We start from the raw sequence: 18917 nt of genomic DNA, 5'->3' as shown, positions 1-18917 counted from the left end.
TGTCATTGCATCATAGGCTGCTTATCAAAGAAAATAAATGAAACAAGAAATAGGTAGAATGGTTCCAAGGAAACAACTAAAATCAGAAAGGAAATCAGAGTTGTTTCATGAGTACAGGGAAAAGATCAGCACTCTTTTGCTTGGCTAGATAAATCAGCTATAATATAAAGAGTGTGGAGCATCAAAGGTTAGAAAAGCTTAATTTTCTTGAGATATAAGTAAAATTTATTTAATCAAAGTATTAGTTTTTATGGCAGTAGCATTTTTAAACTCATCGTTTCTGACACGTGGTCGAGGTTTGGAAGTATTTTAAAGTTGCATAACAGTGTGACCTGTTTATAGATGCAGAGAAGACAGAACGTGAAGGCATCAGATCTTCCCCATAGTTAGTGTAATGCACTTCATTAGCTAATCTGGGAAAAGGAATGGGTGTAAAGAAGGGAGTGAGGGAGAATTAGTTTATTAGATACTAAGATACTGTGCAAGTAGAACAGTTGAAAAATTGATATTTTTGTGACTCAAAAATAACCCTTCTACAAATAAGAATTTAGTAAGTGTGGAATTGGAAATTGCTGAGAAAAGGATTGTATTGTCAGTAAATACCAATTGGACAAGTTGGCAGAAATTGTAATATCTTCTCATGTCACTTCATAAGCTCAGATGAGTTTCAAATTTAAATGTAAAAATTTAATTCATAAAAATTTAAGAAAATGAAATAGTAAATTTATAAAACCAGAGCAGTTTTCTGAATGTATAAAAATAGCAAATATTAAGGAATGGATGCAAAGAGATTGAAGTACCTAAAAACATAAAGTATATAGACCTTAAAGCAAATTAGAAAAAGAACTAAAATTTGACAAATAATGATCAGATAGATCTTTGTTATATAAACAGCTCATAGAAATCAGTAAGAATGCTACCAAAATGCCCCAGAAGAAATTGCCCCTCTGTTCCTTTACCCTCCAAATTACTGTTACCACTGTGTCAGTGTTAGTGGTAAAACAGGAACAACAATAGTAAGTAGGGTATTTAGACGCAGTTTTTTTGAGATTTACATTGAAGAAAATAGTTGTACTCTGCAATACACCATTCGATGTCCAAATATAATAAAGCATGTTAGCTAAATAGATTTACTTAGGACAATGATTTGAAATTCAATTCAATTGTTTTAAAACTGTGTATATGCAATATGCAGGATGATACTCCTTCTGAAAACACTTTGAAACACCTGAGTTCTCATGCTGGATTTACTAAGTGCCACAAAACTTCCATTTCTCTTCATTCAGAGCAAGGTGAGTGTTTTTTGTTGTTGTTTTTAAATATTTTATTTATTTATTTTTAGAGAGGGAAGGGAGGGAGATAGAGAGAGAGAAACATCAATGTGCAGTTGCTGGGGGTCATGGCCTGCAACCCAGGCATGTACCCTGACTGGGAAGGTGAGTGTTTTGACTAAATGAATTATGCTGGCAAACATACCCATTTAAACTTCAATTGTATTGTATGTATGTCACACACCTGAGCAATGAATATTTCAGGAATCAAACAGTAAAGATCTGGTACATCATTGGTGCTGTAACCTTGAATAAAACACATAATCCTAACATTCTAACATTTTTTATAAATTGTTTAGTCTCGAAAAATGAAACATAAAGACTTTTCACAGGTCTGCTGCTTTTAACTTTTACAAATGAATCTATTGTGTTTTAATCTGTACAGTTCTTTAATCAACCTGTTTTTCTAATTTAACTTTTAAAAGTAGCTAGTACATTTATTTGGTTCAAATTAAAATACACACACATAAACACTTTGAAATTCAGTCTGCCTCTCACTCCAACACCACATGCAACCAATGCTATTTTTATTTATCCCTAGAATTTTATAACTCAGTCATACATGACAATACAGTCTTTTCTGCCTCTCACCTTTTCTAAAAAGGTAGCATGCCATACATTGTTTTTATGCATCTTTGATTGTTCACCTAAAGAATTAAATTGCCTGGGGTTATTTCCATTTCATATTTTTTTAGTCAAAATTATATATGCACATAAATTTATTATTCAACTTTTCAACTATGTATATACAATATTTATTAGGTTCCTTAAGAAAAATGGCACTACCTTGTCCCCGTTACCATCATTTCCCCTTTCATTCTCCTCTGGTATACAGCAGTGTCAACTTGGATTTATTCCAGAAGTACCATTACAAGTCGGTTTAACAATCAAAAATATAATTAATGCATGATAATAACAAAGTAAAGAAAGAAAATCATGTGATTATCTCAATAGCTACAGAAAATGGGTTTGATGCAAATCAACATCCATTCATGATTAAAATTCTCAGAAAAGTAAAAACAGAATGAAGTTCCCTTAATCTGAGTAAAGGGGTTGCCTATAAAAAGTTATCACACATAATTCTATTTCATAATGAAATATTGAAAGCTGTCAGTGGGGAACAAGACAAGAACTCTGTTGAGTATTGAGCTGTGCCCTTGAGGCACCCGGAATTGAACCGGGGACCACTTGATCTGCAGTCAAACGCTCTACCACTGAGCTATACCCCCACCAAGACAAGAACTCTGGCTATTACTATCTCTATTTAATATTGTAGCCAGTTCAATCAGGGAAGAAAAAGAAAAATGGTAGAAGGATTAGGAGGGAAAAAATAAAAATTGTTCTTTTCAGGTAACATGGATGTTATTTCTGAAGTAACATCCTTATAATTTTGCATCTTATTTCAGTTTTAGGAATACTGTTGACCTTTCACTCAAGAGGAAAGGTCAACAGTATCCTACCCCCGTCCCCCGCCCCCAGCTCTCTGTTCCCCAAAACATACACACACCCGTGTCCTTTTCCACCAACATGATTATATCATAATTTTGGTTCGAGGAACACGAGATTCTCTGTTGTTTGACTAAATTTCTTCAAGGTGTTTAAATATATAATGTATTCTGTCAGTTTCATCATTGTGAAAACGTTTTGTCTAGAGTCTTCTAATATATTTTAATTTGGTCTTTTTGCCCTCTACACTTGGAATACAACTTTTGTTCAAAGATTTCCCATCATTTATTTAGAGGTTTTCATTTATTGTATCATAAAGTGGTAAATTCTAAGTTAATTTATAACTTAACATCCTACTTTTAAAAAATAGGCTTATTTCTAAAGTTTGTTAGGATAAACAAAAGGTAGATAAGAAAAAGGTAGCATCTTAAATCAGTGGAATAGATGAAGTATTCTCTTTTTGCCATTTCTGTGCAATGATGCATGTATAAGATTGTTTGTTACAGCAAGAGATTGAAATCAGACCAAATATTCATCTCTAGATATTTGGTTAAATAAATTATTTCATATCCATATTATGAAGTTCAATGTAGCATCAAAATAGAATAGAGAAGACCTCTGCATACAGAAATACAAAGATCTCTAACCTTAAGGTTTAAAAACCAATAAAAAATATCCAAGGTATATAATATATATTAGGCTACCATTTGGGGGGCGGGGGAGAGACAGACAGACAGACAGACAAAATAGCCCTGGAAGGATGCACAAGAAATATGGGAACAGGGGAAGAGCAAGACTTTTTTCTTCATACTCTTGCTTCTTACTGTCTTTTCACAAAAATAAATTGAATAATTTTGACATTCTGCCAAAAAACCCAGGGAGCTCTTGTAAGTCTTATGTTCAGCACTATTAGGGAGAGGATAAGTTATCTCATGAAAGTTATACTATGCGTAGAAATACTTCGTGTTTGGTTAGTTGGTATTAAGTAAATTTAGTAACTTTAGTAATTTAGTAATTTTATAACTTTTTTCCCCCAATTTTCTTTAAGTGGAAAGAAGCCGAAGGCCATCTATAGAAGAAACTCATGAAGTAGATTCCAAAGCAGCTTTATTACCGGTTTGTCCATTTCAATTAAACAATGCATGTTCTTAAATACATATTTATTAGAGAACAGCTAAAAGATTGTGATATTTTGAGGTTACGTCAGGCTTTCAAAAGAACTTTTGCCTGAAAAAACTGACATCTGCATGGTAGTTTTAGAAGAGTTTCTTCCTGTAGTGAGTAGCCAGGAATTTTTAAAGAAAAATGTATATGAAAGAAGGACGGGAACCTCTGTTTGAATTGAAACTTACTATATCACGTCACTCCTAGCCAGTTGAGGTAGTATTTGATTTTATAAAACTTCCGTAAAAGTCGACTCCGGTAGAAACCAGAAAAATAGTTCCTTGATACTTAGGTGTAGAAATCAGTGCTTTTAATTATGTCAGGAACATTTTTAACTTATGTTCTGCTGTAAAGAGATAGATTGTATTGTTAAAATTCATGTTATTGAAAAAATTATTTCAGTGGAGAAAGGTGGTTAGTGAACACGGAATTTCACAGTCACAGTTCTTTTCTGGAAGGACCCATCTTGAACTAAAGCTGCACAGTTTTTCACAAATATATTTCCATTGAAAATTACCTTAAAATACCAATTTGGGAGGGAGTTTATAGAGGTATTATTAGAACTTTCATAACAAGATAATAGAACTATTGGTTATAGATTATAAAGTATTGTTAAAATAATTAAAGCCATAAAAAGTGTATTACAAATATGAGAAAAAGAAAAAATACTAGTCAAAAAGACTGGCAAGCTGGAAAAATATTTAGAAATAATTCATTGTGGGGTAAAAATAATAAAAAGCTCAGGCACAACAGAACAGAGAAGCACTAAATTGTACCAGAATGTAATACAGATTTATAATTAGATAGAAAATGTATGAAATGGAAGGAGACATGGAAAATACGTTTCAGTTGGCCTTGAAAGAATGGATAGAACTTTCAGAGATTATAACTGGCTTAGAATTTTGCGAAATGCTGAAATATATGAATACTTGATTTCAGGAAGCCTAAGTCCCAAACTGGGAGAGTAAAAATAAGTCCGCAGCTAGAAGTATCATTATAAAACTGCAGAATAAAAACCATATCCACATGCCCACACAGAAAAGGGCTTCAGTGAACTATGTTATTGATTTCTTCGTTCAGTTTGTACAATTTTAAATTTCTCTTTATACTTTAATATTTTTTATGGCAAGGGGCACATCTTATCTTTGAAGTCATAGAAATAAATGCATATTTAAAGAAAATAAAATAGTTATTAAAAACAGACTATATAATGTAGGATATAATGCTCATGAAATCTTTATTCCACCTTGTGGAATGGCTTTATGGTAGCTATATCCATTTATTTTATTAGTTCAGTTGTGTGAAATAAGGATTTCATATTTTTGTTCAGCCCTTCTTTTTAAAACATACTATAGGAAACAAAGCAGTGTTAAACAGTTACACTTGATCTAGAGATTTTTAAACTTTGTGTTTGTTTTTAACTAAAGGAATGGTTACAAGACAGACCACCAAACAGAGAAATGTAAGTAAGCCTTTTCTTACCATTAGCCTGTAAAGTATCATGGTCTTTTTTTCTGATCTAATGCATCATCCCAGTACCACCCCTTTATCAGTGGGTAATGATTATTTAATATTTCCTGGCTTTACATAGAAGAGATTAGGGGAACTCATTTAGTATGAGTTAATATATTCATTGAAACTTATAATTTTACATAATTATAGTCATACTATAATTACAACTCTACTAAAATCATCCTTACAATCATACAATTATGTTTTTTTTTATTTAGGGTTTTTTTCTTTCCCACTTAATCTTGTATAAATTTGTTCAGAGACCTAGTTTGACACTTCAGTTTTGCCTTTGTGTAACTTCTCTGTCTGTCGTTCTAATCAACAAACCTTGCACCTGCTTTTGGAAAGCACTTTCAATAATTGGAACAGTAATACACAGTGTGTATTAGAAAGCCTCCAGACAGGGAAATCCACCAGAAAGCTGATGTGGTAATCCAGAACCAACAGTGGAAACAAAAGGCAATCTGATAGGCAGTCATCCCTAGAAAGAAAAATTTTTAGTATAGATTAAACATAAAGAAGAAACAAAGATAATTTCTCTGTTTCCAATTTGGAAATTAGTATTTCAGGGTTCCAAAGGACATTCAAAAAAGCCTTTTGACATCCATTTGATACTGGAAGTATGGTAAAGTTATACTCTGATATGGACAGCTTGAGAAGGGAAACCAATTTGAAGGAAATTATTACATAATCCAGTGTTTTTCCCAGTTCCTTCTGCATATCAGAAATAGATGGAATATATACAGAAGGAAATAAACCAAATACCATGTAGATAGGGAGTTGTTCAATTTCTGTGGGTACCTTGGGCTGAACGGCATTTCAAAAACCTACCTATATCAGACCTCTTCAGAGAAAACTATGTTTTATAACCAAAATCGTAGAATGTAAATACAGAACAGATACTTAAAATTGATTTTAATTTAGCTAACAAGAGAGCATTGTCTAATGGATGTTGACCCTTAGAAGTACCCAGAAAAGTGGAACTGGTCAGCATTATTTGGGTACTGAGAAGAGTGGTTTATCAGCAGCAAAGAATGATGCTAGGGTCAAAATACTTCCAATAAAAATGTTTTGTGTTTAAATTGAAGTGAAAATCAACAGGAAACATCAGGATCAGATAGAATTTAACAACTGGAAAGAGACTGCAAAGGTCCTCTACCTGGAGGTCCTTTCTGGTTCTCGTTCTTTTAGTCCTCAGCAAGGCACATCGCTGTATAATGGGAGAGTTAAGCTCTAACCCATTTTTCTTTTTTTTTTTTTCTTCACTCTCCTTTGCACTTGTTTCTCTAATTCGCACTGGAATCATGGAATTAAACAGAACCTCCATACTTGGTACCAGTATATTGATATGAATAATACATTCAGTATTGGAAAAGAATTTTGTTTAATATTAGCAATTGAGTTTTGCAAAATGACGTCTATTTGCTTTTCTCTCAGTTCTTGGTCCATCAGTTCTACTAAAGTAGATTTAGAATCCTACAAAGTCATTTCAGGGCATTGTTATAGTATTAGAATGATGTCCACAAATAGAGACATCATGAAATATTTTACTCTATTAGTATTGAACTATCACTTGGGCACCACACTACTAATAATATTTATGTTGGCCTAAATGGAAGGTACAAGTTGCTGATAAAAGTGTATGCATGTGGGTATATGTGTATACTTACTCATGTATGAATTTAGCATTGGATTAAGGGAAATGACAAATATTTAAACAAAAGTGAATCTGAACCTCAGAACCCTTAATAACATTGTATTAAATCATAATAACTTCATAAAAATTATGGGTAGCTTAAATTAGGGTTATGATATAACTTACAATGTATTTTTTGGTGTTTCTTTAGACCATCTGAAGAAGGAACATTAAATGGTGAGTCCATATGGTAGATTTGATGTGAAAAAAAATGAGAATCATATATGACTTACTATAGCAAATACTACATTATCCTAGGTAAGAAATGATAGATTTCATGTTTTAAAAAACCAATGTAGTACAAAATTCTTTCCTCAAATAGTTTCTCTTTAATATAGATGTTTGTAGTCACCCTGTGAATTTCTTTACTACCACCCTTCCCTCTTCATCCTTGTGGCCCAGCCTACTCCTTCCATTGTAGTCCCTGTTGTGAGTGATGCTGTTTCAGTTAGCTAGGTAAAACCTGAGTGGCAGCTAGTTTTGACCCCCTTGACCTTGCACTCACAAAGTCCTATTGTAGTTGCCTCCTAAATATCTATAGTTCATCCTCCACTATACATCCTGCTGCTTTCAGTTTTTAAACCTTTTATTGAAGTGTATAATATGTATACAAAATATGCAGATAAGCCTTCAAATGAGAGAATTCTCACAAAGTGAGCATACTTATGTAATTGGCCCTCAGATCCCAAAATAGAATATCGCCAATATCCCAGCTCCTTGTGTGTCCCTGCTGCAAAATAACACAGTAGTTTAGTTACCTGTGTGCCTGTGTGCCTCTATGTGTGTGTGTGTGTGTGTGTGTGTGTGTGTGTTAAATGGAATCATATGATACGTACTCCTTTGTGTCTGGCTTCTTCCTAACATGTTTTATGAGATTCATCAGTATTGCTGTGTGTAGTGTTATTTTATGCATTCTCACTACTATACAGGAATTTTTTGTGTGAAAATTCTGAATTTACTTATCCATACTACTGCTTGATGGGCATTTCAGTAGCTTCCAGTGTGTGACTATTATGAAGAGTGCTGGTAGGAACATTCTTTTTTGTGTTGTTTGGGAAATATATCTTGGAGTGGAATTGCTAGGTAGTATGGTATGCATATGTTCACATTTAGTAGTTACTGGCAAATACGTTTCCGAAGTCGTCGTGCCAATTTATCCTTTCTTGTAGTCTATCTTCTGTTCTGCCACCAAAATGATTCTTCTAAAAGATGGGATCTTGTCACTTCTCTGCTGTACATTTTCCCCACTCTCATTGCACAAAACCCAGTGTCCTTTCTTAGCATGGCATATTTGGTTCATAACAGTTTGATATTCCTTGCTTCTGTAGCTTTACCTCCAACAGGTATCCCTGTTCTCTTGATCATTAATTTGCAAACTTGGTTGCATATCCGAATACTTGTGGGGAATCATTTGTACGATGACACATACCTACAGAATTAGAATAATTTGGAGTGAGATCTGGGTAGTTGTATGTTCAGAAAGCCCCACAGGTGATATCTTACATCAGCCTTCAACCTCTTCATCTGGGAGACATTTGGTGCCCCCCCATAGTCCTATAGAGTGTATGTGTGTTTACATATGTATATATATTTTATACTATCACACAATTAAAACTGTTGACTAAATTCCTTCTGCAAGACAATAGGGGTTTTTTTTTTTTTCATTTATACTCTAGAAGCTTAACACATAGCATATTCCATTTATATTCTATCATTCTTATTACAAGTAAAAAAGTAAAGTCCTCAATTATATTTAGAGATGGAAGAGGGGCTTTTTGGTATGTTTCTCATTCCAGGAGTTTGTCTTTTCATGGTCAACTCACTAAAATAGTTACATGGCTACAGACCTCAGCCCCCAAAGGTCCGAAACTAAGAAGAAAGCAGTTTGTGACAGGAGCGTGTGCAACGTGCCCTCTCCCCCTTCCAGGTGTCCGAGTGCACAGTCACCATGGATTGGGCATGGTGAAATGGGGTCGTATGGCATATGATGGACATGTTTTATTTTTGTGGGGTTTTTTTGTGAGGGGAGAGCTTACATGAGGGAAACTAAGGATGATTATATGAGAATGTCTGAGCAAAAATTTATGCTTCATTAGTACTTTAAAAGAGTCTGATTTGTTTATTTGCTCTTCTAGGTCTCGCTTCTCCATTCAAGCCAGTTATGGACACAAATTACTATTACTCAGGTCAGTAATATTAAAAACAAAATTTAATAATACTCTTGGCTTTTAGGGATTTCATTATTTCTCTCTCATTTTTATGCAGCTGTGGAAAGAAATAACTTGATGAGATTATCCCAGAGCATTCCATTTACACCTGTGCCTCCAAGAGGTAAAGAAATAAAAGAGAAAATAAACCCTTCATTATTATATAATTTAATGTATATCATAGTGTCAGTGTTAAATAATTAGCCTAACTACTACAACAGCCAGGCATGTTTAAATAGAAAAAGGAAGTAACAAAAGTTTTGAATTTCTCTGTCCCTTGCCTGCCCAGTGAAAAGCTCTTACTATATTGTAATGAAAGTGAAGATAAAATGATATCACAGGGTTTGTGAAACAGATTTTTAACCTCCTGCCTAAAAGTTTAACTTAGAAGTGCATAGAAGTCCGGTTGCTTTCTAAAACCTTTTCTTGGAAATGTTCACAATTTTAAACATGCCTGTATTGCCTAAGTACACATGAATATAGAAATATTAGTAGATTCTTGGTTTCTGAGCATTTGTTGCCCTTTAGCTTCTTTTATAAAACTACAACTTGGCTCATTTCTTCTATTCCTTACTTAATCTTAACCAAAGATACCTTTCAGTTTTTATTCTACTTTGTCATTTTTAAAGTGTCATAATTTGACCATAAAGTATATTCATTGGTGTTGCAGGTGAGCCTGTCACAGTGTACCGCCTGGAGGAGAGTTCGCCCAGCATACTGAATAACAGCATGTCTTCTTGGTCTCAGTTAGGCCTCTGTGCCAAAATAGAGTTTTTAAGTAAAGAAGAGATGGGAGGAGGCCTACGGAGAGCTGTCAAAGTACAGTGTACCTGGTCAGAACATGATATCCTTAAATCAGGGCATCTTTACATTATCAAGTCTTTCCTGCCTGAGGTGGTTAACACATGGTCAAGTATTTACAAAGAAGATACAGTTCTACATCTTTGTCTCAGAGTAAGTGCTAGTAATGCATAACAGTGGAGTGTTATTTAAACTTCATGTTTTCATTTCTAAGTGTAATAAACCAAATAAAATCTTAGTTTTAATGTTGAACAAAGGTGTTTTTTTTTTCTGTAGGAAATTCAGCAACAGAGGGCAGCACAAAAGCTCACATTTGCCTTCAACCAAATGAAACCCAAATCCATACCATATTCTCCAAGGTAAATCTTTACATTTTTTTCTGGGATCTTCTAGTGTTATGTGGAATAGCATTCTCTTTTGACTTCATTATTGATGCTGAATATGTAATTATTTACTCATTTTAAAGATCAATTAGAATTTTATTAACAGAACTGCTAGTAATATCTATAACTATTTTTCATAAGGTTCCTTGAAGTTTTCCTGCTGTATTGCCATTCAGCAGGACAGTGGTTTGCTGTGGAAGAATGTATGACTGGAGAATTTAGAAAATACAATAATAATAATGGTGATGAGATTATTCCAACTAATACATTGGAAGAGATCATGCTAGCCTTTAGCCACTGGACTTATGAATATACAAGAGGGGAATTACTGGTACTTGATTTACAAGGTAAATTTATTAAAATATTCCTTAAGTGAAAATGTATAGTATGTTCTCACCTATTCATGTGTTATGAATAATGTACAGAAATCCACTAATTTATAGGTAGGTAAATCTTAGGTCAGTAGAATTTAGTTTTAAAAGCAAGTCAATAGCATCCATAGCATATAGCAATCAGGATATGGTTATCTTAGTTGTTATTTTGATAATGCAGATGTTTTGACAAGCAAAAACATGTAAAATCCCCTATTCTCTTCTTACATGTGGAGCCTTAGGCTTTTAAAAGTATGAGGACCATTTCTTTAAAACAATAATAAGTATTTGTGTTGTACCTGGTGTTTATATTGTCTTCCTCTTTTTATTTTTTAATTTTAGAGAGAAAAGGGGAAGGAGAGGGAAAGAGAAACATCAATTTGGTGCTCCACTTATTTATGCACTTATTGGTTGATTCTTATATGTGCCTGACGGGGGATCAAACCCACAACCTTGGTGTATTGGGACAATGCCCTAACCATCTGAGCTACTCAGCCAGGGCTATGTTTTATCTCTTACTATGAAATAAATTGCCTAAATATTTAGTGAATTAAAATAATCATTTTATTTGCTTTTAGTTCTTTGGTTGGGGAATTTGGATGGAGCATGGTGGGGATTGCTCATCTCTGCTGTTCCCTCAGAGAGTTTAAATGGCTTGATACTAGCTTGCACAGCTTAACTGGAGTCAGAGATCTGAAGTCTCTGTTCAGTGACAGTTGAATTCCTCAGTTTTCCATCAGGCGATCTTTCCACATGATTAAATAACTTGCTTTCTGATAGCATCGTAGTTTCAGGTTGCTAGACTTCTTACATGGTAGCTGGATTCTTCCAGAGAAAAAGCAGAAACTCATAGAGCCAGGCCCAGAACTGGCCCAGATCCCTTCTGCCACAGTTTACTGGTGAAGCCAAATAATAAAGATAGCCTGTATTCAAAGGGTAGGGAATAGATTCCAGCACTTGGTGAGTGGAGCAGCATTCTTATAAAGGAGGGGAAAATTGATCATAGCCATCTTTATAGACAGAGTGTGTCATTCATTTAAAAGAAAAAAAAAGAAATGTGGCTGAGAGAGGGCAGATTTGCCTAGCGTAATGTCTGTGTAGCTTCATGACAAAGTGAGAGGTAAATAAAATTGTGCAAGTTGCCCACTGTACTTGGACGATACTTTAACATTAAAGCTTTCATATTTTTTTCCTTAAAGAGCAGTCTTAGTTTCAAATGTCAACACAGACCAGATTTCCAACATAAGAACAGTAGTTTAGAATATATATCACGTGACAACTTCTTTCATTATAAAGATACAAATATAAAATATGTGCTGAAAAGCAAAAAGTTGGTATTGATTCAGCTCAAGAAAGAAAATCTGTGTAGACAACTATTCTTTTTTTAATAGTTCATCATTTTACATAAATGATTAAATAATGTATATATGAGGTTTGTCCAGAGGTATCCAACCATGTAATATGAAAAATAGAGACATTTATTGAAGAAGATACAAGAAACATTGTACATAGGACAATGACACCTCAGTCCCCTTCAAAGTAGGCACCTTGGGACCTCACACAGTCCTCCCAGTCACCATCAGCTGCCCCATCATATTTTCCTGAATCTCATCGACAGGGTGAAATCTCTTCCCTTTTAATGGTGATTTGAGTTTTGAGAAAAGACAGAAGGTGTAGGGCACCAAATCTGGGCTGTAGGGGACTGGGTCACCTGAATGATTTGATGTTTTGCCAAGAAACTCTGCAGGAGACGTGATGCATGAGCAGGCATGTTGTGGTGATGACGCTGCCAATCACCAGTTGCACATAGCTGTAGCCTTCTGAATCATCTGAATAGTTTCCACAGAGGGAGGTTCAAGCTTAATGCAAAATTTGATGCAGATTTGTTGCTGTGCTCATTCAGTCATTTTGAATGGTACAGCCACACAGTACATGTGCTCACTCAATAACATCTACTACCCCCCACTGACTAGTACAGTGAGGTCGTCATTGTTCATACATGTGTTTCAGTCCACTGTCCTTGGCTGCCAGGTTACATCAATGTTGCAGACCTCAGACAATCTGGTATATATTATTAGGTTGATCCAGTTAAGTGAAAAGAATCTTAAAATATATTCTTAGATAAGTATCATTTAATTATCTCCAAACATCTAGGAAGTAAAGCTAAACAGATTTTGTCTGACCTATTAATTAAAAAGACATCAGTTATTTTTAGTAAGCAAAGTAGTTGTATTGTTTTTTACATAATCAACATTTATGGAGCCATTTTTTTTCATAGAAATATTTTAGATGGTTGCTACAAACAAGTTAAACATTGTAGAAAAATATAAAAAACAAAGTGTTCTAATCTTTAATGCTTTTTTACCTTTATGAAATACACAATGGAGGTGCTTCTTTTTCTTATTTTTAATCATTTTGTTTTGTGTTATGATTTTTCTTCAGCTAGGAGTGTGTGGTGTGTATATGTGTATGTGTGTGACAGAGTGAATTTATTTCACTTGTTATTTTCCACTTAACAATATGTCATGGGCATCTTCTGGGTCATTACTGGTAAATCGGAGTTACTCCTTTTAGTAACAAAAGCTGCATGAGAGTCTTTAGTATGGAGTGGTCGCATGATTTATATCCTCTGTTCAGAGGCATTCACCCTCTTTTTTTGTTGTTTTGTTTTGTTTTTGATGTGGGGGTTTGGGGGCATTTACAAATAGCACAGTGACAAGCATACTTGTGTACTACTACTTTTATTTTCATAAAGTAAATTCTTAAATTGTCCTAACAAAAAGAGATAAGTGCAATTTTAATAGGTACTGCCAGGTTACTTTTCCAAAAGGTTGTAGGAATTCATATTCAGCACTGTGTAAGTGCCCATTTCCCCCCTATCTCTCCAGTACTGAATATTCTTAATTTTTACCAATCGGATGAATACAAAGTAGTATCATGTTCTAATTCTGGCTTTTATTTAATTGTGAAATTATAACCATTTTATTAAATTTCATTCTGATGGGTTAAATATTTGTGATTATCCATGTCAGTTGGTGTTCTTTATTTACTTTTATGAGTGAAGAGGTGAGAGAGACTTAAACCACACTTAAAACACCTCTGGGGAGGGCTGGAGGTAAAGGAAGTTGTTCACAATTTTTTCCTTTTTTGTTTCCAATCTTCACCCCAAAGATATGTTCATTTATTTTTAGAGAGAGAACTGGGGGGGGGGAGAAAGTAACATTGATGTAAGAGAAACATTAATTGGTTGCCTCTTGTATGCACCCCAACTGGGGTTCAAACCTGCAACCTAGGTATGTGCCCTGACCAGGAATTGAGCCTGCACCTTTTGGTGTGTGGGATGATGCTCCAACAAACTGAGCCACCTGGCCAGGGCCACAATCTTATTCTTTATGTTATCTTTTTAAAGAAGATGTATTCATACAGGGTGGGACAAAAGTAGTTTTACAGTTGTGAGTATGTGAAACAAAGTTTGTTCTTGTGTTATTATTTATTAATTATGGTATTTTTCATATAAACTGTAAACCTACTTTTGCCTTACCCTATACATTAGTATGTAATTTTTTAAAACCCTGAACACTTTAGATTTTAAAATGGCCTATAGATTATGCCTTTATGAACCTAGTTCTTTGCTGAGGTGAAACAATGGCAGATTGTGTAGACCTTTTACATAAGCAGATACTTGCTTGCAGCCTTGACCCTATTGCATCAGATGCTGAGGCCATCAGAAGCTTGCATTCATACCTGCCAACTCTGACGTTTAACTCTGAGTCACATCTCAGGAGCTGTGTTCCTGGTGCAGTGTTGAAGTCATAGTCAACTTAAGGAATATCAAGAGACAAAAATGATACTTTTTGAATAATTTAACATAAATGATGATGCTATAAAATCTCATGACTTTATTATACAAACATCAATGTTTATTATCGATCATAATATAAATTATCTTTTTTACATATATGAATAAAGGCGTTGGAGAAAATTTGACTGACCCATCTGTGATAAAAGCAGAAGAAAAGAGGTAATTTTAATAATTTTATTTGAACAATTTCATAATTTCAAGTTATACATTTCTATTTGCACAAACTAACTTTTTTTTTAATTTAAACTACTATTGCCATAGATCCTCTGATATGGTTTTTGGCCCAGCAAATCTGGGAGAAGATGCAATAAAAAACTTCAGAGCAAAACATCACTGTAATTCTTGCTGTAGAAAGCTTAAACTTCCAGGTAAACATTTACTTAATCAATATGATGTATAAATTGTTAGCAAAGTTGGTTACAACAGTGCTTTGTAAGGCCAGAGACACAAATGCATAATTGGTTATAAATCTGTGCTTTCTTTCATTATTTATAAAAACACCTAAAGTTCATTCATTTCATATATCTATTATGTGTCTGTTAGATGCCAGGAATTGTGCTAGATGTTAAAAATACAGTAGGGAACTAGACAGACATTGTTCTTGCCGTCAGTGGAATTTAGTCAAATCTTGAAAACTGATTAAGATTAACAGGGAATTACAGGACTGTCATAAATGCCAAACAGAAAAAGTAGAACAGGTAAACAGAACACTTAACACAAACTTAGAGATTAGGGAATGCTACCTGGGGAAATTGACAGCTTTGCCTAAAACTGAAAGATGAATAGACTTTCAAATTAGCTTCCCAGGAGTTGGGAAAAGCAGGGATAGGAACTACAGATATATTCTGTCATGATAGTAAACTTCATCTTCATATTGAGTTGGCCAAAAAGTTCATGTGTTTATGTCTATAAAATAAAAGACACATTTTGTATTTTCACCAATAACTTTACTGATTTGTATATTTTCAGTTTGTTTTACATCTTTTGCATGGTATAATGCTGATTATTCTCAGTTAATGTCTCAGTTTGAGCGCTATCAACTTCAACTGGTCTACCTGACCATGAGCATCATCATCCAGTGATAAATCTCCAGCACAAAACTGCACATCACTTTGGACACATTTGATCAGTCACAGCTCCTTCTCCATATGTTGCACATATCTTCTTTTCTTTGTTTTTACCTTTTTTGAAATAATAAAGTATAGTATGCTGAAAATGTGGCATTTTTTGTTCCATTTTCAATATTAAAATGACTACCCAAAAATTCACCAATTTTGATAAGTTTCTTTTAAATGCACACTGATATGACAGCTGTTACAACACAGTCTAAAAATCATTTCGAATGAAATTAAAGACAAGGGCCACTAGAACCATCGTATGGAGAAAAAAAAACTTTGGGGCCAACCCAATATTTGAAGAATTATGTTATTATTGAATTGTTAGTTATAGCATAAACCAGTGGTTCTCACCCTTTGGTGTGCATCAGAATTTCCTGTCGACCTTTTTAAAAATTACAGGTGCCTGGGACTCACCACTGGGCTGTATTTTAAAAAGTCCCTTTTATTATAACCAATGATGTTAAGGGCTTGGATTTAGGAACCAGACTGCATGGCTCCACAGAATACATATGTCATAGGGACTGGGTTTTGTTTTGTTCGTTTATTTGTTTGGGGTTTTTTTGAGGATTAAATGAGTTGGTGTTTGTGGCACACCTAGAACAGTGCAAGGCATATAATGAACATGTAAACGGTACTATTTGCAACTTTAATTGTTCTTGTTGTTATTAGTATATAGAAATACTATCCCCTTTTTTGTATATGGGCCTTGTATCCTGCAACCTTGCTGAACTAACTCCCTTACTTCCAGAGTCATTCAGTTCTTTTTAGGAAGGGGTGTTTTTGTTTTTGTTTTATTTTGTGGGGGTTTTGGTAAACTTTTTGGAAATTTCTGTGTAGACAGTCGACACAGTTTTATTACTTCCTTTCCAGCCAGTATGCCTTTCATTTCTTTTCCTGACCTGGATTGGCAAGGAATTCCAGTACAATGTTGACTAGGAATAGTGAGAGTAGACACCTCACTTTTTGTTCTTGATCATAAGGGAAAGCATTTATTCTTTCACTATTAAGAGGATGTTAGATGTAAGAATTTTGCAGATGCACTTTATTAGGTTGAGAACGTATCACTTCTTCCTAGTTTCTTGAAATGCTTATGCCGAATGGATATTGAATTTTGTCAGATTTTTTTCTCCATCTGTTTACAAGACCATGTGGTTTTTCTTCTTTAATTGGTTAGAATTATAGGGATTGATAGTTGAAATGTTGAACCACTCTTACATTTGCAGGACACACTCCACTTTGTCATGGTATATTATCGTCTTTATATATTGCTGGATTCAGTTTGCTGATATTTTCTTGAGGATTTTTGTGTCTCTGTTCATGAAGATGATCTATGACTTATTTTTTCTTGTACTGTCTTTGTCTTGTTTTGCTATCAGGATAATACTGACCTTAAGTTGGAAGTATTCACACCTCTTCTGTTTTGGGGAATAGATTGTATAGAATTAATATTCCACTTAAAGTGTTTAGTAGAATTGTCTAGTAAAACCATCTCAATCTGAAGTTTTCTTTGTCAGGTGGTTTTTAATTAAGAGGGTTTTTTTTTTCCTCCCATAAAGGTAGGACTATTAAAGATAGCAGTTCCTTTTTGATTGAGTTTCAGTAGTTTGTGTCTTTCCAGGAATTGGTTCATTTAATTTAAATTGTCAGATTTATGGGCATAGAGTTGTTTATATTTTTTTTATGTCTGTGGGATCTGTGGTAAATTTTCTCTTTCATTATGGTAATGCTTTTGTTTCTTGATCAATCTGGCCAAGGTATATCAATTTTATTGATATTTCAAAGCACCAGCTTTTGTTTTTATTATTTTAATCATATTTCCTGTTTTCGGTTTCACTAATTTATTCTCTTTATTATTTCCATCTTTCTGCTTGCTCTGTATTTACTTTGTTGTTCTCTAGTTTGTTAAGGTTTATTATTGGTTTGAATTGGATTGGCTTGATTATTGATTTGAGATCTTTTCTAACAAAACATTTAGTTCTATAAATTTTCCTCTAAGCATTGTGTTAGCTGCATCCCATTAATTTTGGTATGTTTTATTTAACATATTTCTTATTTCTCCTGCAATTTCCTCTTTGATCCATGGATTACTTAAAAGTATCTTTTTTAGTTCTCAAATATTTATAAATTTTCCATTTATCTTTCTGTAACTGATTTGTTGTTTAATTTCATTATGATAAGGGAACATACTTTATATGATTTCAATTTTTAAAAAATGTTAACCATATATAGTTTCTCTGATGAATATTGCATATACACTTGAAGAGAATATTCTGTTGTTGGGTGGTGTATCTATAAGTTAATTGAGGAAAGTCTTTTGATAGTGTTCAGGTTTTTTATATTCCTGCCCATTTTCTGTCCTGTTGGTCTATTGATTATTTAGAAAGTAAGTCTCTAAGTATAGTTGTAGATTAATCTGTTTTACCATTCAGTTCTATTTTCAGTTCTGTTTTGTTCTTAGGTGAATATGCATTTATAGTTATGTCTTCTTGGTAAATTGCTTCTTTTTATCATTATATAATGCCATGGTAATTTTTCTTGTTTACTGTGTCTGATGTTAATATAACTATTCTAGCTATGTCTTAATTACTGGTTTCATCAGATATCTTTCCTCATTCTTTTATATATATATATATTTTTTTTTTTTGGTTGGCATGTATGTACATATATATGGTTTGCACACATGTATGTATGCATGTATATGTATATGTATATGTATATGTATATATATATGGTTGATCAAAAAGTTCGTTGGGTTTTTTCTGTAAGATGGCTCTGGTAGCACTTAGTTGTCTTTAACTTCATTTGAAAAAATTTTGTTAGATTGTATTGTAACAGCTGTCATATCAGCATGCCTTTAAAAAAGGCTTATCAAAATTGGTGAACTTTTGTATAGCCATTTTAATGTTGAAGATAGAAGAAAATATGCAACATTTTGGGTATATTATGCTTTATTATTTCAAAAAAGGTGAATACACAAAAAAAGATAATGTGCAGTGTGTGGAGAAGGAGCTGTAACTGACTGAACA

At 33.7% G+C, this 18917-nt stretch overlaps 1 protein-coding gene and 1 non-coding gene across 2 annotated transcripts in view; one reads left to right on the top strand and one right to left on the bottom strand.

Annotated features, from left to right (window-relative positions):
- Positions 1–18917, top strand: part of TRPM7 (transient receptor potential cation channel subfamily M member 7) — a 133029-nt gene that overhangs the window by 109674 nt on the left and 4438 nt on the right. The window contains exons 29-39 of the mRNA XM_045823803.1: positions 1196–1292; positions 3826–3893; positions 5369–5403; positions 7301–7326; positions 9285–9335; positions 9415–9480; positions 10027–10310; positions 10434–10516; positions 10682–10887; positions 14881–14932; positions 15035–15141. Coding sequence (XP_045679759.1) covers positions 1196–1292; positions 3826–3893; positions 5369–5403; positions 7301–7326; positions 9285–9335; positions 9415–9480; positions 10027–10310; positions 10434–10516; positions 10682–10887; positions 14881–14932; positions 15035–15141 — 1075 coding nt within the window. The remainder of the gene's footprint in view (positions 1–1195; positions 1293–3825; positions 3894–5368; positions 5404–7300; positions 7327–9284; positions 9336–9414; positions 9481–10026; positions 10311–10433; positions 10517–10681; positions 10888–14880; positions 14933–15034; positions 15142–18917) is intronic.
- On the bottom strand, positions 2489–2561 carry TRNAC-GCA. Its single transcript has one exon. It is a non-coding gene; the product is annotated as a tRNA-Cys (tRNA).

The sequence above is a fragment of the Phyllostomus hastatus genome, unplaced genomic scaffold, assembly GCF_019186645.2.
Source record: "Phyllostomus hastatus isolate PE091 unplaced genomic scaffold, TTU_PhHast_1.1 phas_scaffold_501, whole genome shotgun sequence".
Lineage (NCBI taxonomy): Eukaryota > Metazoa > Chordata > Mammalia > Chiroptera > Phyllostomidae > Phyllostomus > Phyllostomus hastatus.
The sequence above is the reverse complement of the archived record's forward strand: the minus strand, read 5'-3'. Positions and strand labels throughout refer to the sequence as shown.